Source organism: Panthera onca, chromosome B2 (genome assembly GCF_046562875.1).
Source record: "Panthera onca isolate mPanOnc1 chromosome B2, mPanOnc1 haplotype 2, whole genome shotgun sequence".
NCBI lineage: Eukaryota > Metazoa > Chordata > Mammalia > Carnivora > Felidae > Panthera > Panthera onca.
In genome coordinates, this window is record NC_138343.1 from 113,242,138 (window position 1) to 113,266,425 (window position 24,288).

At 35.8% G+C, this 24,288-nt stretch overlaps 1 protein-coding gene and 2 non-coding genes across 3 annotated transcripts; all 3 read left to right on the top strand.

Annotated features, from left to right (window-relative positions):
* Positions 1–9,938: 9,938 nt before the first annotated feature.
* On the top strand, positions 9,939–17,940 carry CENPW (centromere protein W). The gene is made up of 3 exons (XM_060616594.1): positions 9,939–10,227; positions 15,665–15,778; positions 17,797–17,940. The coding sequence occupies exons 1-3, from the start codon at positions 10,102–10,104 to the stop codon at positions 17,821–17,823; spliced, it is 267 nt and encodes an 88-aa protein (XP_060472577.1). The 5' UTR covers positions 9,939–10,101; the 3' UTR covers positions 17,824–17,940.
* A 2,557-nt stretch (positions 17,941–20,497) lies between these two features.
* LOC132668068 (U6 spliceosomal RNA) lies at positions 20,498–20,604 on the top strand. Its single transcript, XR_009605440.1, has one exon. It is a non-coding gene; the product is annotated as a U6 spliceosomal RNA (small nuclear RNA).
* Positions 20,605–23,867: 3,263 nt separating this feature from the next.
* LOC132668075 (U6 spliceosomal RNA) lies at positions 23,868–23,973 on the top strand. Its single transcript, XR_009605445.1, has one exon. It is a non-coding gene; the product is annotated as a U6 spliceosomal RNA (small nuclear RNA).
* Positions 23,974–24,288: the final 315 nt, after the last annotated feature.

Consider the following 24,288-nt stretch of genomic DNA (forward strand, 5'->3'; position numbering starts at 1 on the left):
CTGCCTCCCAGATTCTCTGCTTTTTTTTTTTTTTTTTTTGGTGGAAGTTATATCTTCTATTCCTTTTTTAATCCTTTAATATTTTATATACATACTTAATATAGTTACCATTATTTTTACTTTCCTTCCCCCAAATAGAAGAACATCACACTATTTTCATTCTGATCATTCTTCCTCCTACCTCAGGTGTCACCATTGTTGAGGATTTAACTTCCCTCAAATTCTCCCAAATTGAATATTATTATTATCTTACAGAATCAGTGTTTGCTTAGATTTACTCACTTGTGTAATCACCCAATTTCTTTTTTCTGTTTTGAATTTCTTTTTTTCCTGAAAGGCATACTTTAGACATTGTCTCTGTAAAACCTATTGAGGGTAATGATCATTTTTTTGTTTGAAAATGTCTTTTATATTGCCCTCATTTTGGAATGATAGTTTAGGTATAAAATTCTATGTGAAGTCTAATTAGCTTAAGTAGTTTGAAGTTGTTATTCCATTATCTTTTGACTTCTCTAACAAACTATAGTTACTTATATCCTCAGTTTGTTTTTCATCTTTTGAAGGCTGTGGTGAATCTCTAGATGCATTTAACATATTTCCTTTGTCAGTGGTATCCAGGAATTTTTCTAACTTGTTTCGAGGCATGGATTTTATTTTGTTTATCCTGCTTGAGATGCATAATGTTGCTTGAAAGTAAAAAAAATTCAGTTCTGGAAAATACTAGCCATTATTTGTTGAATATTTCTTTTCTTCCATTCTGTCTATGCTTTCCTCCTGAACTCCTATTTTTTTTCCTCCTTATTTAAAAAATTATCTTTCATATTTTCCATCACTTTGTAATTTCCTCAATTTACAAGTCGCTACTTTCCTATTTTACTGTTTCTAATCCCTTGTATAATGAATCCTTTAATTTGAAATAATACTCTTTAAATTTATTAATCGTCCATATTATTTTTGAAAAATATGGCTGGCTTAATTTTTGTAATGACTTAGTTTCTAATTGAAAAAAATTAAACGTATTTATTTTATATTCTATTGTCCATTATTTTTTTATCTGGTGTTTTTGAGGATCTACTTCAGATATCTATTACTTCTCTTGTGCTTGCTGCTGCTTTTTAGTTTCTTTACATGTTCCCTAATTTTGCATTAGAAATTTATGTACAGAGGTAGATGGGTAGAAAGAATAGAAGCTTGGGTTTTGGAGGATATTACAAGGATACTGTTTTCATTACCTGCTTGTAGTCAAATGCAAAAAAAAATTTTTTTTTTAAATACATCTTTATGGGGGCTCCTATCTGGCTCAGTCAGTAGAGCATGTGACTCTTAATCTCAGGGTCATGAGTTCAAGTGTCTCATTGGGTGCAGACTCTACTTAAAAACAAAAAACACAAAAACTACATCTTTATGTTTGGTGTATGATAATTGAACTAATCGTAGAATTGAATGATTAATTTTTGGTCAGAAGATAACTTGTAGAACATAATAACAAATTATAATAGGAGTGCTTGATGGAAACAAACATGTGTCACATAGTGTGATGACAGCTTTATAAGACTCACAACAATTATTTCCTGCCAAAATAGGAAGGCAGCCAAAACTATACTATACAGTTATATATTATATGGACAAATGTATACTCTAGTCATAATATTAGGTATTTCCCCCTTTTCAGATAGTATAAATCATGGTTAGAGAGAGTAAGCCACTTGTTTAAGGTCTCAAAGCTAAGATAGACCTGTACTCAGATTCTAGTTTATTTGACTTCAAACCCCCTTCTAATTTCAAATTATATTGGCTCTCACTAAGACCTTCTGTGTCAAAGGTTGCCAGTTATTATACATTCCTTGATTTTTAGCTGGGCACATTGTAGCCCAAATACAGGTAGCATTTTCTACCTCAGTGTACATTTTGGTATCATCACGTATCAGAGTTCTCTTCAAAGGAATAGATGTGATGTGGTATGTGTAGCTTTTGCATACTGGCCTTAAGGAAAGGGGGTATGTACCACACTTCTGCTTCCTCTTTTGTTCTTGCTCAAATACAGATGTGCTCACAGAAGATCAACTTTAAGTATATGGCCATATTAAAAATTAATTTTCAATATTGAGTAAGACAATTTTGTTATTGTCATTTCTAGTCTCATAATACTAAAAACCTAGCTTAAGTCAAATTTTAAAACATAAACTACTTGACTAGTTTTGATAAAAAGTTTCAAGTGGATTACTTTTTCCCTTTTATTAATTTATTCTTTCAATAGAGATGCAATGTTACCACTTAAAATAAATAGGAATTACAGAGGGAAAAAATCACCCTCAAAATTAATACCCTTCATTCACACTCTGTGATTTTTGTTCTAGCCATTTTTTGTAAACTTTATTTTTAACAAAATATGTATAAACTAAACCACCAGTAATAGAATATTTTAAAGGTTTTCCTTGACCATATTAAGCTATAGTTTTACATATTTCTACCTGGTGGTTAAAATCATTGCTTTAAGTGAGTGCATGGCTGCCCATGGACAGACTACGTTTAATTAACTGGACATTTTATGTTGTTCCCAGGTTTTTGCTGTGATAAATCACATCTCATCTCCACTAAATGTGTAAATTTTAGAAAGTTACTTCTGGGTCTCTCTTTCCTTCTCTGTAAGTGAGGATAACAATAGTAATTACCTCTAGAATTCTAGAGAAGATTAAATGAGCACACGTGTGTTTGGTATTGAGAGCAGTTCTGAGTACATGGTAAGCACAAATTATAGTTATTTTGATAATTTTTGTGGGGTAAATGACTTAAGATTATTGAACAAGAAAGACTTGATGGAGTGTAAGCAGAAACTAACTTTATTCTTCCTCCTGTTTCCCTCCAAACCTGTTCCTTTATTCTTAAATGGAAATCTCAGGATTTTACTGCCTCTCTTCGGTAATAAACTCAAAAACCCTCTATTTTGATGATAAAAAAATCTAGTCTAGTCTCATAATTACCCATCATTACAATTCAGTCCAGAGAAATAATAAAAATTTTAAACTTTTACCCAATATTAAGCTTCTTTCTCCCAGTCCTATGCCTGATCCCAACAGAGAAGCCTGAAGTGGAAGAAGGGAGGTGTATTATTTCTTTCACTTCATCCTAGCTTTCCCTCCTTCCTTCCTTCCTTCCTTCCTTCCTTTCTTTCTTTCTTTCTTTCTTTCTTTCTTTCTCCTTCCTTCCTTCCTTCCTTCCTTTCTTCCTTTCTTCCTTTCTTTTCTTTCCTTCTTTTTTTCTTTCTTTCTTTCTTTCTTTCTTTCTTTCTTTCTTTCTTTCCTTCTTTCTTTCTTTAAGTTTGCTTATTTTGGGAAAGAGAGAGAGAACGTGAACAGGGCAGGGGCAGAGAGAGCGGGGAGAGAAAGAATCCCAATGAGGCCCAGCGCTGTCAGGGCAGAACCCAATGTGGGGCTTGAACTCACAGATCCTGAGATCAAGACCTGAGTTCAAATCAAGAGTTGAATGCTTAACCAACTGAGCCACCCAGGCACAGGCACCCTTCCCACTTACTTTCTAATAAAAATTGCTAAATAATAAATTATGTTGGGATTTTTCACATTTGCTTAAAAATTCTTTTTTTTTTTTTCCCACCAGAAAAATGTGGCTGTTTTAGGGATAGAAGACAAAAAAATTTTACCTGGAAAGAAGTACTTAGTTTACTCTCCTTTTCTTGACAATTAGCCAATTGATGTCATATCATTTTCTCACAGAATCCTTAATTTATCTGTGGACAGCAGTGTCAATTTGAAAACTTCCTGAAGTCACTAAATTAAGAGGAAAAAAAATCCTGATGATTTGATGTTACCAGCCGAGTAAAATTTTTAAATTTAAGTATTTCTCTTTTGCCCTGTTCTATTCCAAATCATGTGCTAGTGGCAGTTGTTCTTAGTGTAAAAACAGGGGCCATAGAAAAATTATTGTTAGCAATGTAGTTTTTGCCCCAAGTTTTGATTTTTATTTCCACTTAATATTTCATAGCAAAGTCCATTTGTTTTGGAATATGGTGTCCTATTTCAAAGCTCAGGTCATGATCTCATGGTTCATGAGTTTGAGTCCTGCATCAGGCTCCATGCTGACAGTGTGGGGCCTGCTTGGGATTCTCTCTCTCTGCCCCTCCCCTGCTCACAACTTCTCTCTCAAAATAAATTAACTTAAAAAAATATTCAAAAATGTTAGTTCAGAGGAATACATTATGTAGTAACAGACTCCATATGTGTGCATTAGTACAACATATGAAAAGCAAAATCAAATTATTTTCCAAGATTCTGTTGAATATCAGAAAGTATTATCAATTATTTTTAAAAGTTTTTCTAATGTAAATAGTTTTCTTAGGGAAATATTTAAATGAAATTTATTCTGTAAACATTTTCAACTATATAAAATCAATTAGCTAAAATATGAAATATCTCATCATTTCTTTTTTTAAGTAAGCTTATTGTAGAAAACTGGACATTTAAAATAATAAAAAATATTATCTATATTCCCATTTTCTAAAACTAAGTTCATTTTTGGTATATTTCTTCCCAATGTAGTGTGTGTGTGTGTGTGTGTGTGTGTGTGTGTGTGTGTGAGTGTGTGTATGTGTATTTACATGTTTTCAATATTCTTGGAGTCATATTATTTTTAACTTGGTATACAGGTATTTTTCTCCCACTTGCCATTAAAATCACCTTCTTGGGGTACCTGGGTGGCTCGGTCGGTTAAGTGTCTGACTTCGACTCAGGTCATGGTCTCACAGCTCGTGAGTTCAAGCCCCACGTTGGGCTCTGTGCTGACAGCTCAGAGCCCGGAGCCTGCTTTGGATTCTGTCTCCCTCTCTCTCTGCCCCTCCCCCACTTGGGCTCGCTCTCTCTCTCTCTCTCAAAAATAAATAAACATTTTAAAAAAATAAAATCACCTTCTTTTAGGCTTAAATCTTTCATAAATGTCATTTCTAATATGGCCACAGCTGGATGGATGTGCCCAAATGTATACATCAAACATGTTTTAAAAAATATTTTTAAAGTCTCTGTGCATAAAATGGATTTTATATTTAGGATAATTTTCTTAGGGTAGATTCTGAAAAAAAAAAATGCATCCCTATTTAAAAATGACCTTAGCAGACATCAACAGTTGTCATCATCAAAAAAAGGCAAAAATTCTTAAAATTTTTAATTGTTTTTCATATACACCAATGCCTTAGAGTGGCATGGCGGGGGAATCTCTAAACAATTTTCTTTGAACAAATTTTATTATTGTAAACAGCAAAGTAAACAGCAGTGTCAAAGAGGTCTGTGGTTTTCAAATGTAGGCAAAGTTTACATTAGAAGGACTGGTTGGGATAAAGAAGGTGATGTATCTATCCTTCTGGTGTCAATGCTACTCCTGTCCAGATCTTGGTCCTTCTATCTAGATTCCCTTTTACTTTCCCTGAATTTGGACTTAGGGCTGTCATCACTCAAGACATTTTCAGTTCTGGGGGAAGATTCTAGCTGTATGGGCTAGAGTTCTAATTAATTGAAACCTATCTAATTAATTGAGCCCTATGTTTCATTATAGGGATAAATACATAAATTATTACCCTTATACTCTACTTCAATATTCTTAAAATATGTAAAAATTTAATAAAAAAGTGTTTTCGTTGTAGAAAGTATGAAAAATGCAGATAAATTGAAAGTCCTTTTTGAATCCTGTTTCTTGGCTTCCACTCACCTACCAAAGTATCACAGAAAATTACTTGTTAGTTTGCTCTAACTGCACTGTCCAAAATGGTAGCTACTAGTGACATGTGGCTAGTAAATATAAATGTAAATTATATTTAAATAAAATTAATATTGTTAATCACAGTAGCCATATTTCAAATGCCCAATAGCCACATATTGCTATTGTGTTGGACAGAGCAGATATAGACTGTATCCGTCACTGAAGAAAGTTCTGTTGAACAGTTCTACTGTAGAATCAAGTCCAGGAAGAGATCATGTAGTAGGCAGAATAATGCCACCCCTAAAGATATCTATGTCCTAATCTCCAGAATCTGAAAATGTTACCTTACTTGGCAAAAGAGACTTTACAGATGTCATCATAGTTAAGGATCTTGAGATGAGAAGATTATCCAGGATTATCTGGGTAGAACAATTGGGATAACAAGGGTTCTTAGAAGGAGTCAGGCAGATCAGAGTCTGAAAAAGATGTGCTTATCAAAACAGAAGGTAGAGTGATGTGCTTTAAAGGTGGAGGAAAGGGCCTTGGGCAGAACAGAAATGGCCTCTACAAGTTAGAAAAGGCAAGGAAACAGACCCTCCCCTAGAGCCTCCTGAAAGAAGAAAGCACTCTGACACTGATTTTAGGACTTCTGGCCTGCAATACTGAAAGATGGAAAGTTTGTATTGTTTGAAGCATTAAATTTGTGGTAATTTGTTACAGTAATGCTAGGAAACTAATACATGTGATAATAGATATTTCCATTCCTCTCTTTATGAATACTGTCTCCAATTATTTCTATCATAAATAAAGCTACTATAACATTTTTCTATATACAGAAGCAAATATTAGGTAGTGGAAAGTGCTGCTGACAAAAATAAACCACAGACAGTGTTAGTATATTTAGATCAGCAGGGATATGTGCAGTGTTATGTTGGTAAATGTTTAACAACTTCCTTTCCAGAAAAACAAAAACTAAAAAAAAAAAAAAACACCCAAAACCCTGATTTGTGCATTTGCCAATTCCTACGATGTAAATACTTTTGGCTACCAACATCATGTCATTGAACAAAGTTCTGGGAGGATAAGTCAGCTTTTGCACACTGTTGGATTTGTGTCTCTGCATATGTGTATGGGTGTGTCTAGGTTTTTATGTGTTTACATGTGGGGGGGTTCTATTTTTTTTTTTTATTTGAGCGCACACACGCATGTGAGAGAGAAAGCGCGAGAGTGTGCACACACAGGGGAGAGGGGCAGAGGGAGAGAGAGACAATCTTAAGTAGGCTGTATGCTTAGCTTGGAACCCAATGTGAAGCCTGATCCCAAGACCCTGGGATCATGCCCTGAGCCAAAATCAAGAGTTGGATGCTCAACCGACTGAGACACCCAGGCACCCCTGGAGTTTCTATTTTAAATAGGAGGTGTCTCTGATACTTGTCAGAGCAGACTCTTGAAGGAAGTGATGGAGACACTTCTGCAGATAAATGAGGAAAAAGTATCCTTGGCAGAGGGAATAGTAAATGCAAATACTTGATGGAGGAGTGTTTGGTATATTTGATGGATTTCAGGTGTGCCTGAAGGCTATCAAGAATGCTAATACAGTTACAGAAGCTTGAGTTGCTTAATTGTGGTAAGTAAAGTCAGAGTTAGTTGTGTATTTGTACTTGAAAGGCAGGTAAGACCTCATAAGTCATTGTAGAAACTTTTATTTTGCTGGAAATGGAAGGGGTTTGAAAAGAGTAACATAATCTGAGTTAAATCTGGCTCCTCTGTTAAGGAAAACAGCAGCCTGAGACACAGTCAGGAGGGTGTTGCAATAATCCAAGTGATAGATCATGGTGACTTGGCCAAAAGTTATCAGATATTGCAAATAGAGCTGATGAAATTTGATGAAAGATTGAATGTGGGGTGAGAGAAAGAGAGGAGCTAAGGATGATTCCAAGATTTTGGCTTTAGTAATTGGAAAAATGAAAGTGTCATCAGCTGTGATAGGTAAGTTAGTGTGAGGATATTTGGAATATAGGGGCATATCAAGAACTAATTTTGGGTATGTTAAATTAAGATGACTAAAATTCCAGTCTGGCGGAGAATTGGATACACATGTCTGGGAAAGAGAATTAGCTGGAGATGTAAATTTGGTATTTAAAGTAAAATACTGGATAAGATCACATAGGGAGAGTGTAGATAGAGAAATTTAAGGACTGAGCCCTGTGCTTCAGTATTTTGAGACAAAGTACACAAGGAGAAACCAGAAATGGAGAATGAAGGGCCATGAGGTAGGAGGAAAACCAAAAGAGAATAGCATCAAATTAAAGAAAATGTTTCCTGGAAGAAAGAATCATAAAACCCAACAAATACTCCTTGTTTGTCAAATAAACTTAAGATTCAGAATTGACCATTGAATTTTAAAATGTTATTAATTATGTTGACCAAAACAAATTTGGTACAGAGATGGGTATAAAACTTCGACTTGCAGTGGCTTCAAGAGAGAATGGAGGAAAGGGAACTGGAGACATCAAATGTAGCCAATGCTTTCTAGTTTTTCTGTGAAAGGACAGTAGCTAAAAATAGGATCTAAAAAGGGATATTAAAAGGCTAGAGATATTACAGAATGTGTGTGTACAGATGGAAAAAAAAAATCAACAAAGAAGGAAAATTCATGAAGTAGAAGAAGGGAGAATTGCCAGAGAATGTCCTTAAGAAAGGGAGAGGACAGGGATCTAGGGCCCAAGTGGAGTGGTCATAGATGGTTCATCAGTGGGAGAAAGTGGAGATTGATGGATAGATATGGTGGTGGGATTATGTGGAAAGTCTCTATGGGATGGTTCTGTTTTGTGAGTGAAGCAATGTTATCAACTGAGGGTGAGGATGGGATAGGAGTGAAGGGAGGTTTGAGGAAAAGAATGGGTGAATGAAAAGACTTCGGAAAGAGCAAAAGACTCCCGGAAATACTTAAAACCCACTTGAATGGTCATGAATTTAAATTAAGACCCAACACAGACCTGTCTTGTGTGTTTTAATTAAGCCAATATCAATTCACAGATGCAAGCACAGAATAGATTGAGATTGTAATTTAAACAGGGATGGAGGTTTGTCAGGTGAGTATAAAGGGAAAAAGAATGGCTACAGAGCTAAGGCAAAGTGTAAGGGAATATTGTAATAATGCACAATGGACTGTAGGAGGGAGGATAAGGAGAAGAGTAGTGTTTGGGGTCTGGTAGGAATAGAAAGAAAGAGGACTACTATCCCAGTGTCGTCTAAGAATTGTTGGAGTTGGGATACTGGCAGGAATGAGTTGAAAAGATAGATGAGGTTGAAGAGTGAGACAACTGAATTGTGAATATGGAAAGGTATAGTATTTGGTGATGACATGGCCTAATGTATGACTGCAGGTGTGACTGGATGATAGGGTGAAAGATAGCATCATCGGCAGAGAGAAGGCCTTGGAAATGGGAGGCCAGATAGTGGAACGATCAACTGTGTGGATACGGAAATCACAATAATTACTACAGGTATAGTATTAGAGGTAATTACAATGAAAATCACAGTGTTCTCAGTGTGGTCCTCACACTAGCAGTGCCAACATGGCCTGATTAGTTAGAAATGCAAATTCTCAAGTCCCATCCAGATCTATTGAATCAGAACCTCTGAGAGTGGTGCTTCACTGATGCACAATAGAGTTTAGGGACTAGTGTCCTGTAGCACAGAAGATAAAAAAGTTAATTGTTTGGGAGAAATAGCAAGGATTTCAATGAGGTAGCACTTAAACTACACCTGAATTTATTGCAAGGTTAAGTGCAGGGGCCTTAAAATGAAAAGGAGCAGCATTTGTAAAGAAAAGCTAGAATCATAAAAGACCTCAAGTAAGATCAAATGAAATTATGTAAATGTGTAAATTGTTAGGCATTAATATCAGAAAATCATGTCTTGTTAGGAAAGCATTGTTTCTTCAGGAATCCTGATAAAACATCACAAACATTTATTCATCTACTTCTCAGTCCGCTGGTATTAGGTTCAGTAAGTGTAATTGCCTTGGCATACAATCATTTTCCATAATTTCTCAACACTTCTGTGAAACACAGGAGAAATAGTTCTAAAGCGCTGATATTACACAAAAATCGAAGAACGTAAGCCTGGCCCTTTAATGACATCCCTAGGCCCCCACCGAGGAGGGTGTTTTCTACCCGGGCGCCTCCGGGGGCGGGGCTTGCGCCAAGCCTACGTCACTACCGAGCGCCGGGCGCACTCCTTTGGCGGCGGATTCAAACGTTCGGGCTGGGGTATCGGGCCTGAAGGAGTGTCCCAGTGGCTGGGTGCTTCCTGCTGTCCGTTCGGGTGTGAATTTCAGTGCGGTGCCAGGAGGATCTTGGTAGCGAAGGCGGCTAGTGCCTGAGGGAGAGAATGGCGCCCTCGACCACAGTCTCCCAGAGAAAGAAGATAAAACGGAAGGCTCCCCGGGGCTTTCTTAAGCGCGTCTTCAAGCGACAGAAGCCTCACCTTCGTCTAGAGACAAGTGGCGACTTACTGGTGAGATTCTGTCCCTTTTTTGGGTGGGAGTGGGGCAAGGAAAGGTAAAGGAAATAAACCCCAGGTTTTATTTTGCCACCCCAGCTCTTTCAGGCCTCCGTTTAAGGCGTTTCCAGCAATGACTAGGGCAGGTTTGCTCCGGTTTGGCTGGTCAGTTCGTATGACGCTTAGTTGTCCCGGGGCCCGCTGAAATATAAATATCCGGACCTTTTTTACGGGAGGCTATTAGCCACATCATCTTAAGAAAACTAACGTTAATTTCTGCTTTTGGCTTTTACATATCACTTTTCCAGAGCACAGTCTGGTACTGCGCTTAAGTGTACTTGAGAAAGGTATGAAAGATACAGTTAAAAAAAAAAATCTGGAATTCAGGCTGGGTTATATTTATCTCTTGTAAAGGGTATTACTGACATGGCTTTTAAATGTGTACCTCCTTCCTTGTCTTTCTCCCTTACCCCCATTTTTACTTAGTTAACCAAACATATTTCCCTGTTTCCTCTACTTTAGCTTACTTATTAAAGAACACTGATCTAAGTTTACTTGTAAGCAGTGTGCTTTCAACTGTGAATTTATTTTCCTAGACAAATAGAGCACCTGTTAGTTGAGTTTTCAAGGCAAACCAGTAAAACTTGTTTATCTTACTCATAATCCTGCAGCATAATGCTCACCATAACCAAAACCACTGTGTAATATTTCTATCTTGAAATAAATTGAGAGTTTTTATGTTGTATGCCTGGAGCATATTGCTTTCTAGCAGAATAAACACTCTTTCCCTAGGTTTAAACCAAAAGAGGCACTTCCTCCCTTTTGTCAGGAGCTTTTTGAGTAAAGGAGCCATTGTAAGTGGGCACCTAATTTCCAGGAAGTCAAGGTAAAGAATTGTGGGTAGCCAGGATATATGGCTTGGAGAATGTCTTCAGAATGCGTCATCTATCTGTTCTTAAGCTACCTTGGGTGTTTTCAACTCTTCTCTGTAGCCTTCCCGAATTCACTAACTGCCTTCCCATCTGTTGCCTGCAAGTGCAGTGTTTCTGTTTTTGCTAGAGTACTATAGAATTGTCTTCACTTTTCCATTATTTGGTTTCTGAAGCCAAAATAGCTTTTTTTTTCTTCTGGGAAAAGTAGCCCTTCTGATATCTCCTGCCCTTCTTTTTTATCCCTTTCAAGACCCTGTAAGAAAAGACAATACAGTTGACCCTTGAATGACCCCTTCCACCCCCCCACTCCCCAAAGTTGAAAATCCATGTATAACTTTGACTCTGCAAGAACTTAACTACTAATAGTCTCTTGTTGACCAGAACCTTACTGGTAACATAAAACAGTTGATTAACACATTTTTTGTATATGTATTACATACTGTATGCTTACAATAAAGTAAGATAGAGACAAGAAAATGTTAAGAAAGTCATAAGAGAAAATGCATTTACAGTACTGTATTAAAAAAAATCTGTGTTTTTCAAGAGTCATGTAAACAATTTTGAATGCCCCTCTCCCCCAATGGCAAAATAGCATAATGAGCTGGATTAAATAAAATGATCTGCAGAACATTTTTAGGAATTTATTCTTGAGTTTTCATTGGTGCTGGGTTTCTAATTGGAGGGGGAGGAAATGTACCTGCTCCAGAATATCTATGAGATTACAAACTGGAGCAGATTATTTGGCAGAAATTTCTCAAGTAGTCAGAGTCCTCCCATAGTCCTCCCTGAGCTGCCTGCCTCAAAGTGATCCATGGACAGGTGGGCTCTATTGTGGATTGGGATCCAGGTGCTGTAGGAGACAAGGGAAATGTCAAGCAGTTGCAGTGGTAGAGGAAAGGAGGCTTCTGTTGGCATCTGTTCCTAGGTTGTATGCTTGTCTTTGGCTTGTGTTGGTTCTCCTTCACTGTCTTGTATGTGTCATCCATCACCTTGGTTTCTTTGCTTATGGTTTTCTGCTTGCTTTTGACCCTTTGTAATCTTATCCAGCAAGTGTCCCCCGTCATCCATAAACTTTTCTACAATTATGGTGGTCAGTTTTGATCTGTTTTTTCTGAACTTTGATAGCAGTGATTACAGTTTAGCTATTGAGACTCTGGCACTGTTCTCTAAGTTTCATATGTCAGTTTTGACTCCCAGTGTGGTATGCATCTTCTTGAGAATAAGGAACCATACATATCCTTTTTGTCTCCCATTATCTTTAAAAGAAAACTAATCCACTTTTTTTTAAAGAATTTATTTTTAAATAATCTCTACATTCAACGTGGAGCTCAAATTTACAACCCCAAGATCTAGAGTTGCACACTCCACCAACCGAGCACAGCCAGGAGCCCCAAAACCAATCTACTTTGTATATAGGTTTGTCTTTTGTATATAGTATTGTTGTCTTTTGTATATAGTATTTCTTCTACCTGAAGATGTTCTCACTCTACTTGGTAAACTCCCAGTTTCAAAATTTAGTTCAAATGCCAGCCACTCCGAGTCCTCCTTAATCTTAGGACCAACTTTATCTTTCTGTATCATCTATGGTCAAATGTTTGTCTTTAATTTCGTATAGATTTGGTTCTCTCATTGGATGGGGACTTTGAATTGGGAACTTTTTGTATTCCTACTGTTTGGTACAGTACTTTGAGTATTATGAGTATACAATTAGTGTTGGGAATGCATGGTAATTAATGTGGGTTATTATTTATAACATTTTACTCATAAAGTCTTTGTGTTATTTCATAGTTCTTCTGCACTGGCTTTTTGTTGTTTTAATTTATGACTTGATTGTATATCCCCATGTCCAGTACTGGTGAGTACATCTATTAATCTGAATACATTGTTCAGCTTTCTCATGGATTAGTTGTTTTTCAGATTTCTCACTAGTAATGCTGTGCAAATATCTGGATGCTTATGGTTTGTGTAAAATTGAAAAGTGCTATGATGAAGGGAGGAGGAAATCAGGCTGGCCCAGTCTTTTGGCCAATTGACACTGTAAAGGAATGGATATTTCTTTGTAAGTTATCTTTCGCTTTATCTTTCAAGCAAACTGACTTTTTTTCCCAAGTAAATTTTTGATAGAATGGTCATTTTGAAGTTTGAGTGCCTTGTGGGATACCGTAAAATTTGTTTTTGTTATGACCATTTTAATTTAAACCTTAGTGCATTTGAGTGGCACCACTCAGTTAGCTGTTTTATGATAGAGGATTAGGTTGCTTTAAAAAAAAATGCTGTGACATTAAAAAAAGTAATATTAATTTGTCTCAGTACCTGTGGCTCATGTTTATAAGGCAGGTCTTTCCACATAGGTTAATAGGGTGAACTAAATCTCAAAGCAGTTTGGGAATTTTTGTTTTTTGCCTTTTCATTTTTTCAAAAGTGAAGTATAGTTGATGCGCAACATAGTGATTCAACAAGTGTGTATGTTCTGCTCACCACAGGTGTAGCTACCATCTGTCACCATACAACGCTGTTACAATACATTGACTATATTTCTTGAGCTGTACCTTTTATTCCCATGACTTGTTCATTCCAGTGACTTATTCCAGTGACTTATTCATTCCATAACTGGAAGCCTGTATCTCCTATACTTCTTCACCCATTTTCCAATCCCCCCATTCCCCTTCTCTATGACACCCATCAGTTCTCCAAAACAGAGTGTGGTTCATTGCAGATTGACTAAAAAATTTTTTTTGCCTAATTTGTGGAGAGATGGACGGATCTAATTGTTGACTACCTTGTGTGTGTGTGTGTGTGTGTGTGTGTGTGTGTGTGTGTGTGTGTGTATAAATGGCTAAAGATCACTGAGGATACAATGTTGGGGAAATTAGACATAATTCTTCCCCTTATATAGTACATTGAGGAAGACAGGTGAGAAATTGCTGCATAATGTATGTAGTGTGTACAGTTGTGAGAAGTTCAGGGTGCATAACCTTACATATTGGGGGTAGTTGGACTTTTCAGAGAAGTCTACAAACTAGTAGGATGCCGGTAGGCAAGGTTGTATTTGAATACCAAAAGAAGTTCAAAAGACTTACTATAGAACTGTGAGCTGAGAATGGTGAGAGATGAAACTGGAAAAGCCTAGTCAAATGGGGTTAGTATTAAGGAATTTATCCTGGGCATATCTGGAAGCTATTATATCTTTAGAAGTAGGAAATCTAGATTAACAGGAAATTGTGCCGTATTATGGAATGTTTTTGCTGCAGAAGGAAATGGGCTATCATTAGAAGTTTAAAAAAGAACTGAATGACAGGGCATTACGTAAAGAATCAGAATTGGGTGCTTTACCCTAGAGTTCTTGTGAGAATTAAGACAGCACATCAAAAAAAAGTACCAAAGGACTATCTCTTTCCATAGGTTCTTTATCTCATTAAATTTAAATTCCCAATCTCCTCTATTTTTTCCAAATATCACTAACACATTCTTAAACACCTAAAACCACCTACTAAAGATTTCTGTATAATATTTAAATTTAAAACACCACATTATCTAGTTATTTAATGTTTAGTGAACTGTGGAGGAGTGGTTGTGTGCAGTACACAAGATAGTAAATATTAGATGAGTATTGTTCTACTGCAAAGAGCATATAATATTATATAAATGACCAATATATTAAAGATATTATCTAGCTGTACCTAAATGATTAATATTTATTTGCTTATGTTATCTATTTTAATGTCTTAAAAAGAGCCTTAAAGATTAGTAGTAGTAGATATGATTATTTTGATATGTTGGATGACAAGTAACTTGACCTTTATATATATACTTTTCAGTAAACTTTTAATATTTCAATTATTAACCTTTTAAAAAAATGTTTACTTGTTTTTGAGAGAGAGAGGTAGAGAACAAGCAGGGGAGGGGCAGAGAGAGAGGGAGACAGAATCCCAAGCAGGTTCCATGCTGTCAGTGCAGAGCTGGATGTGGGGCTTGAACTCAAGAACCATGAGATCATGAACTAAGCTGAAATAAGAGTTGTACTCTTAACCAATTGAGCCACCCAGGTGCCTCTAACATGTTTTTGAATAGATATTTCAAATTAAATATCTGATTAAAATATCTTAAGCCTTTGGATTATAGCATGAGAGATGATTAGCTTTAAATATAATTGTTGATACCTTTTGATTTTAAATTTTTGGGAAATTCCATTATCAATTCAAATTTATTTGGAACTGGAAGGAAGAATATTTGCTATTTAATAGAGTCCTACATAAACTTTGTAATTATGCTTTACAATAAATGGTATCATCTCTGGCCTTTGGTCAGCCTTATATAGGCTTGTTTCATGTATTGCAATGACTAAGTCTCTTTTGTGTTGAATTTAAGTTGGACTTATATTAAATTGAATTTTGTGTTAGTGAATTAACTTATACTAGTAAATATTACAACATTAACTTTTGGAATCTTATTTTTAAAAACCATTATTTCAGAGTATCAGTGTTTGAGTTTAAAAGCCCTTTTGAATTTTCTCTTTCAAGGTGCACCTGAATTGTTTACTGTTTGTTCAGCGTTTAGCAGAAGAGTCCAGGATGAATGCTTTTGAGAATAAGTGTGGAGTCATTAAAAAGGAGCATGTACAGGCTGCAGCAAAGGTAAAATCTGACTTACTTTACTTGAGCAAGAATTAACTTAAAAAATATCCTCTAGTGTATCCCTTCTGTCTGATTTGGATTCCTTATTCAGCTTTGTTGACTGAGTTGATGCTTGGCTTTTTTTTTTTTTTTTTTTTTTTTTTTTTTGATTATGCTGGCATCCCGGTATAGTTAACAAGTTAACAACAGAGTTGGCATGAACCAGGCCCAGAATGCCAACCGGTTATGTCAGCTGCTCTTCTCCTAGTGGTGTGACACTTGCTTAGGTACATGGCAGCCTAGGCAGCTGCCTACCGCAGAGGGATGTTTGGCTTTTTATGTTAATGGGTTTTAATTATGGAGTTAGATTTTCTTTTTCTATATGTTTATATTGTGGATTTCTGATGGAAAGATTCGTGGCCACTGCTTTATCATTACTTAGGGGAAGATAAATGTTTGGCTGCTAATCTGTATGATTTAATAGTAGGCCGTATATAGTTGACAAGGTTCTCGAAATTTATGAGAACTTCATGATCACTTAAAATTTTCCTAATTATTTGTTTTTCTAACTTTGGCATTCAAATGACTTATGAATCAAATCACTAATATAAACAGAGAGGATTGTGTCTTACTGGCATTTCTATACAATGTAAGAGTATGATGCCTAGGGTAGTTTTTTCCCAAATATATCCCAAGATCACTATTTTCATTTGATGTTAGTAGATGCCCCATCATAAAATGCTTTGGGGGTCAGATAAATTTAGATGATGTACTATATCTCTTTGAATAGTCACAATATTTTATATAAAGGTTGTTTCTGTAATACTACGCAAGAAATTGACAACCATGATTGACTGGGGGATGATGTGGGAGAAAGACTTATTTTTGACAGTCTACCTCTTGGTAGACTTGTTTAATGTTTTTTTATTTTGAAATTATTATAGACTCACAGATGCAAAAATAATAGAGTTCCCATGTACCTTTTATCCAGTTTCCCACAGTGTTATCATCTTTATGTAACTGTAGTTATGTAAAGTTATAAAAGCTTATGAGATGCAGCAGTAAAGAAACTTGTTGAACTCTATTTAACTTAGTATTTTAAAGATTTGAGTGTATAATATACTCAGCATTTTGTAAATTTGAGTATGTTGTACTTTCTTTTGTGGTACTAACGTGTAGAACCAGAGAAGTTACTGGCCTGGGATATAGACCTACTTGGTGGCCTCTGTGGAAGCTTAGAAATGTACATGCCCTGATACTTTTTTATGGGCTTTCAATTATCTTATATTCCAATAAGTTTCTAGACTATTAAAGTGAATATAAGTCTTTTTCTACAGGTGAAGAGCAAAGCTTAAGGGCTTGAAGAGTGTATGTGCACATTTAAAATTTATAGTTTGCTTTTATTAATTATAGGTGTACTTACCTATAAGTAGGTAAATTCTTTAAAAAAAATTTTGGATATATTTTGGTCTAATGCTTCCTGTCTTTTACAGCTAGAGATCTAATTTTATTTTCTCATGGGCTATATGTTTTGAAAATTGTCTATCTAATGAGCTTTTTAGCATAAGATGACTAGTCTTGGTCTCTAAATTGATATGATTCCAGCTCAAATGTAAGAAATTTGGTGTTACAGTGGATTTGTATTGCTTTCTAGTTGTTAAATGCTTGATTTATAATAGGATTTTCGACTTTTGGAACATTCTTTAACTCCCTGGATTACTAAATTGCTTACAAACCTCAAGTTGGGAGCCATTAATCTGGGTACTTTTGGCTTACGTTTGAAGAAATTGACATTCAGAAGTGACTATAAAACCAAATTTTGAGAATTGCATGTTTCACATTTTTTGAGAGAAGTAGACTATTTTAGGGAAGTCTAGGACCATTATACGGCAAAAAATTCCCTAAGCACCTTCCAAATTGTATTTTACAAATTCAGAATCTTGCATATTATACACATAGGATGATTTAACATTTTGTTGAGGAATTCTGTTTTATGTGCCTTGTGTATAATATGAATCTTCATTTTTTCCCCCTCACAGGTAATTCTAAAGAAGAGCAGAGGTTAGAAGTCAAAGAACCATTTTTGAAAATTATATGATGTATTATTTTAGGTGGTAACAGATCCTGAAAGCACTTTTTACATATCAGCTAAATTGTATATTAAAATATTGGCTAGTTGTGGACTGTGTGTATTTGTATATTTTTTACTGATAATGGAATATCTCTAACACCTAGGGCTGTATAACTTTTTTTTTTTTTTTTTTTGAGGAATCATTTCATTCACTTTAAGTGGCCTCATTTTACTTCCACTTTATTGGTATTGCAAATGTTTTACATAACAAAAATAACATTTTACTATATAAAGTAGTTTGAAGAGATGTGATTTTAGAGTTAAATTTATATGGATTTAGATTTTGTTACAATTAACTATGGAATCAATTTCATTTTTTAAAGACAATGTGCAGTGAATCTCAATACATTTTAACACTGATTTTTAACTTTTTAATGCCTTCATATAAGCAATGCAATTTTTACTTTACACTATTAATGACATTTCTCAACTGAAAATATCAGTGAGGTGTTTTCAAAACCTGTCTCTCTTCCTGAGCCAAAAAAATAACAGAGCAAACTTATTTTCTTTAAGTAGATTTAATAGATAGGTGTTTTATTTCCTCTAAGGAAGCTGTTAGAAGTTCTTGTGTATCACCTGATAGTTATTTTTAACTTTTTATTTTGGAATAATTATAGATTGCAATATGAAGTTGCAAAGATAGTACAGAGAGGTCCCCATGTACTCTACATCCAGGTTTTTGCCAATGGTTATATCTTAAATATTGAAGTATGACAATCAAAACCAGGAATTTGATATTAGCATAGTGTGGGTGTGATTCTGTACCATTTTATCATATGTAGATTTGTGTAACTGCTGCTGCAGTCAAGATACAGAACTGTTTCATTACCAGAAAGTTCTTCATGCTATCCTTTTTTTTTTTTTTATTTAAAAGTTTTTTTTAATGTTTAATTTTTTGAGAGACAGAGACAGAGTACAAGCAGGGGAGGGGCAGAGAGAGAGGGAGACACAGAATCCAAAGCAGGCATCAGGCTCTGAGCTGTCAGTGTAGATCCTGATGCGGGGCTTGAACCCACAAAAGTGAGATCATGACCTGAGCCGCAGTCACAGATGCTCAACCGACTGAGCCACCCAGGCACCCCCATGATGTCCTTTTATACTTAACGCCTAGCCTTCTATGGACACTCCTCCCCTCCAGTCCCTAAGCCCTGACAGTCACCAATCTCTTCTCTCTTTCTATAATTTTGTCATTTTGATGGAATCATGCAGGCTATGACTTTTGGGTATTTATTTATTTTTTTCACTCAGCATAACTTCCTTGAGATCCATTCAAGTTGCTGCATATATCAGTTCATTTTCGTTACTTAGTCATATTCTATGGTATTTATGTACCACAGTTTGTGCAGCTATTCACCCATTGTAGGGCATTTTGATTACTTCCAGGTTTTGGCTATTACAAGTAAAGCTGCTATGAACCAATGTGTACAAGTTTTTATACAGATAGAAGTTTTCATTTCTTTGGGATAAATGCCCAGGAGTGTGATTGCTAGGTTGAATGGTACGTTTATTTTTTAAAAAAGAAATGGCCAAACTATTTTCCAGAATGGCTGTACCATTTTATATTCTCATCAGTTTATGAGAGGTCCAGTTTCTTCACATTCTCATAAATATTTGTATTGTTATTTTTTATTTTAAGTTGTTTTGATGGGAGTGTGTCTCATGGTTTTTTCCATTTCCCTAATGGCTAATGATATTGCACATATTTTCATATGTTTATTTCTCATCCATTTTTTTTCTTTGGTAAAATGTTTCTTCATTTCTTTTGGCTACTTTCTACTTGGATTTTGTTTTCAACATTGAATTCTGAGAGAACTTTTTGTAGGTATAGGTCATTTGTCAGATATGTGGTTTGCAATATTTTCTGTTGCTTTTTACCCTCTTAACAGGGTCTTTTATAGATCAAAGGCTTTTTTTTTTTTTTTTTTTTTTTAATGTTTATCCATTTATTTTGAGAGTTTGAACCGGGGAGGGGCAGAGAGAGAAGGAGAGAGAGAATCCCAAGCAGGCTCTTTGTGGAATAAACCTAGCAGAGCCCAATGCTGGGCTTATTCTCACGGACCTGTGAGATCATGACCTGAGCTGAAATCAAAAGTCAGATTCTTAACTGACTGAGCCACCTAGGTGCCCTAACAGTTTTTGATTTTGATGAATTCCAACTTAATTGGGTTCCCCTCACCCTCTCACCCCCTGCCTTTTCATGGTATTGGTGTAATGTTGAAGGAGTCTTTCCCAAGACCTTGGTCCTGAAGATTTTCTCCTATATTATTTTTTTTTACAAGTTTTATAGTTTATGTTTTAATTTCTGATGTATTTTGAGTTAATTTTTGTATGAGGTGTGAGGTTTAGGTCAAGATTTAATTTTTTGTCTGTAGATATTATTTCAGCAGCATTATTTTGAAAATACTGTATTTCCTCCATTCTTTTGCAGTTTTGTCACAGATCTGTTGGCCATACTTGTGTGGGCTGGTCCTGAGTTCTCTATTCCATTAATTTGTCTCAGTCGTTCCACCAATAACACATAGTCTTTATTACTGTGGCCATATAATCAGTCTTGAAATCATCTGGAGTGATTGCTCTCACATGATTTTTGGTCAGAATTGTTTTGGCTCATGCTCACTTTGGCAGCACACATACTAAAATTGGAATGATACAGAGAAGATTAGCATGGCCACTGCACAGGGGTGACATGCAGATTCGTGAAGCTGTCTGTATTTTTAAATGGCTATCTGAAATAAAGACTTGAATGCTTGTTGAAAACTGGTAAAAAAAAATTTTTTTTTTTGGCTCTTCTGTTCCTTTGCCTTTCCATATAAATTTTAGAATGATTTTGTTTGTATCTACAAAAAAAAAAATCTTGCCAGAATTTTTATAGGAATTGGATTAAACCTGTGAATCAATTTGGGGAAGACTTGGCATCTTAACTATGTTAAATGTTCCAACCCATTGATATGGTATGGAAAGTCTCTGTGTTTATTTACATCTTTGATTTCTTCATCATTGTCTTGTAGATTTCACTTTTTTATCATTTTCTTTGTGTTTAGAGAACTTCCTTTTGTCATTCTTTTAGGGTAGGTCTCTGGTGACAAATTTTCTTTGAATGTCTTTTTTTTCAATTTTTTAAAATATTTTATTTTGGGGGAGAGAGAGAGAGAGACAGACAGAGAGAGAGAGAATGAGTGGAAAGGGGCAGAGAGAGAGGGAGACACAGAATCTGAAGCAGGCTCCCGGCTCCGGGCTCTGAGCTGCCAGCACAGAACCCAACACAGGGCTGGAACTCACAAACCAGGAGATCATGACTTGAGCCAAAGTCGGACTCTTAACTGACTGAGCCACCCAGGCACCCCCCTGTTTGAATGTCTTAGGATGTGATTTTCCCATCATTCTTGAAGCATATTTTCACTGGATAGAGAATTCTGGTTTGACTGTTCTTTTGTACTTGAAAAATACTGTATCATTTCCATTTGGCTTATATACTCTTTGATGAAAAAAATCTGTAATTAATGCTTTGTATCTTTGGCTACTTTTAAGAGTTTTCTTGTCATATTTTAGAAGTTTGATACCATGTGCTTTGGCATGGATGCCTTTGCATATATCCTATCTGGAGGTTACTCTGGGAATGTTTTTCTGCCAACTTTGGGAAATTTTCAGCCATTATTTTTTTTGAATACTTTTTAGCCCCATCTTTCTTATTTTGTGGGTGTCTAATGACACAAATGTAAGATTTTTTTTAAGTTCCATAAATTCCTGAGGCCTTTTCTTGGGAAGGGGGGAATGTCTGTTTCTCTGTTCAGATTGGGTAATTTCTATGTTCTGTCTTCAAATTCATTGCTTATTTCTTCTGTTTCCCCATTCTACTATTGACTCATTGAGGGTTTTTTTGGTTATTAAACTATAGTTCTCAAAGTTTCACTTGTTTCTTCTTTATATCTTATATATCTTTCCTGAGACTTCATATTTTTTTTTCATTTAAGTATGTTTGTAATTATTCAAGAATTTTTATGATGGCTGCTTTGAAATTCTTGTTTGATAATTCTAACATCTGTGCCATCTTGGTGTTGACATTTGTTTTCTATCATTCAGTTTGTGATCTGTTGATTCTTGGTATTCTGTGTGTTTTTTTAATTGAAACTTGGACATTTGGGGTATTATGTTACAAGACTGGATCTTATTTAAAACAGGACTTTTTTGGCACCCTCCTGGTGGATAAAACCTGATACTGCCTTGTTACTGCTGGTGGAAGTAAAAGTCCAGGTTCTTCACTTAGCCACGGTTGATAGCCCGTAATGGTGAAGGAAGGAGCTGTCTGTTGTTATTTATTGCTGGGTAGAGGTGGGAGTTTAGGCTCCCCACTAGGTCTTTGCTGATACCATCCTGATTGGGAGGGGGAGAGGTACTTTATTATTGCTATTCACTTGTATTCCACTGGTGGGATGGTAGCCATGTTACCCTTGAGCAGTGATGAAAAGTTCTAACTTTACTAGCCTCTGATACCACCCAATGGGGAAGGGATAGAGTTTTTTTTTTCCTACAGCATGAGAATGAAATACCAGACTTCTGGTCTTCGCTGACTGTGAGGGTGTGCTTCCATGATGAGTGGTAAGGGTCCTGCCTCTCCAGTAGGTTTCTGATACCTCACCAACAAGGAGAGGATGGGGTTCCTTGTTAGTGCTAGTTGTGGATGAAATTTTGGGCTCAAGATGAACTGAAATTGCTAGCTTCTCACTTGGTCTTCTGACATCACCCTGGTAGCAGGGTTTGGAATGCTATGTTATATTCTGGCAAGAGTAGAAGTCTAGGCTGTCTACTTGACTGTTGCTGAAGGGAGTGAGAAGTGGAGGCTACAGTTTTTATCTGTTGTATTTGGCTGGAATAGATTGGTTATTGTCTTCAATTTTTGTCTTGCTTGGATACCCCTTTTCTTGTCTTTTGGTTAGAGAGAGTAGCTTTTTAGAGGGCTTTTCAGTTTTCCCTCTTTTGTTTGTGCTTATTGGTGTTTTCTGAGTTGCCAGCTTCTCTAATATCCAGTCTAGGGTAGAAATGGGAAAAAGAAAACCCAGTGTACTCATCACTGTATTATTATTATTATTATTATTATTATTATTATTATTATTTTGTCCCAAGTTTCTAGCTAGTCTGGTGTTTTCTTTATATTTTTCAGAGTCTCCTTATATATGGATGAGGTGTGTACAGCCATCCTAGTGGCCTAATCCTCCGTGTAATTTATTTAATTTCTTTAGAGAAAAATCCCTTCCACACTTTTTCCCCCCCCGGGATAAACTTCGGGGAATGGACTGTCCCACATACAGATCACCAGTTAAATCATTTTGTTATTGCCCTTAAGTCTCTTCCTCCATTGTACATGGCTGTCTGCACTCAGGAGAGGCCCAAGTTCTGCCTCAGCAGGTCAGCTGCTTCTGCTGCAGCGTTTTTTATTGTTACCTGTAACTTCTTAGGCTCTGCCTCAGCACTCTTTGCATCTAGAAGTTTCCTGAACTTTTGAATGTCTGTATCTTATCTCTTCAATTTTGGTTTATACCTTTTTATATTTTCTTATATTAATGGAGTCTAAGGAGGGAAAGATTGTGTGTGTGTGTGTGTGGTCGGTCTTGAACAGAAAGCCTTGTGAATTCTTAGTTCAACATAAATAAAATTTAATAAGTTAATACTTCTAAAGCATTAATGTGCCAAGGTTTCAACATATTATTTGCAATATAAATACACATTTTTAACATAAAACTATGCTAAATATGAGGATAAATTATAGATCAATATTAAGATTTTTCATAAGAATGTATAAAATTGAAAAAACATGCAACTAGAATAATTCATGCTGAAGAGTTCTGTAAATGTATGTAATATCAAAATCTCATTTGCCACTTGTCTTTAAGAGCTAGATTAGGGAATATTGGATCCAGGACAACTAGAACTAATGTATTTGGAGTTAATATTTAAGATTTTTTAAAAATTAGGTTTTCCCTTGTGCTTGCTTTGGCAGCACCTGTATTAAAATTGGAATAATACAGAGAAGATTAGCATGGCCCTACTCAAGGGTGACATGCAAATTCATGAAGCATTCATATTTTAAAAAAATGAGATTTTCTCATCTTTTCTGTTTCTTATATGATGACAGATGAGCATAATATTGCAGGTAGGCCCACTACCACTTCCTGAGAAGACTTTCAAATAGTCTGAACTTATTCTTACAGTGTCTATATTAGGTTTCTATATACAAATTTTCTACCTCACCCCAACTTTTAAGTCATGAAAACTTCTAGGAGAGTGGGCTAAGATTAAACTTCTCCAATTGAAGGGCAAAATAGGATTCTAATCGAGTGTTTGGAGAGGCGTGGAGGTTTTTGCTCCATCGTTACAGACCATGATATTGCTAACCTGCAGGAAA

What these genes read in the sequence shown, in the direction of transcription:
- CENPW (XM_060616594.1), top strand. Translation starts at nt 10,102, where the DNA reads ATGGCGCCCTCGACCACAGTCTCCCAGAGAAAGAAGATAAAACGGAAG. An exon ending in AGACAAGTGGCGACTTACTG is followed by an intron (nt 10,228 to 15,664) that starts GTGAGATTCTGT and finishes TTCTCTTTCAAG; the next exon opens with GTGCACCTGAATTGTTTACT. An exon ending in ATGTACAGGCTGCAGCAAAG is followed by an intron (nt 15,779 to 17,796) that starts GTAAAATCTGAC and finishes TCCCCCTCACAG; the next exon opens with GTAATTCTAAAGAAGAGCAG.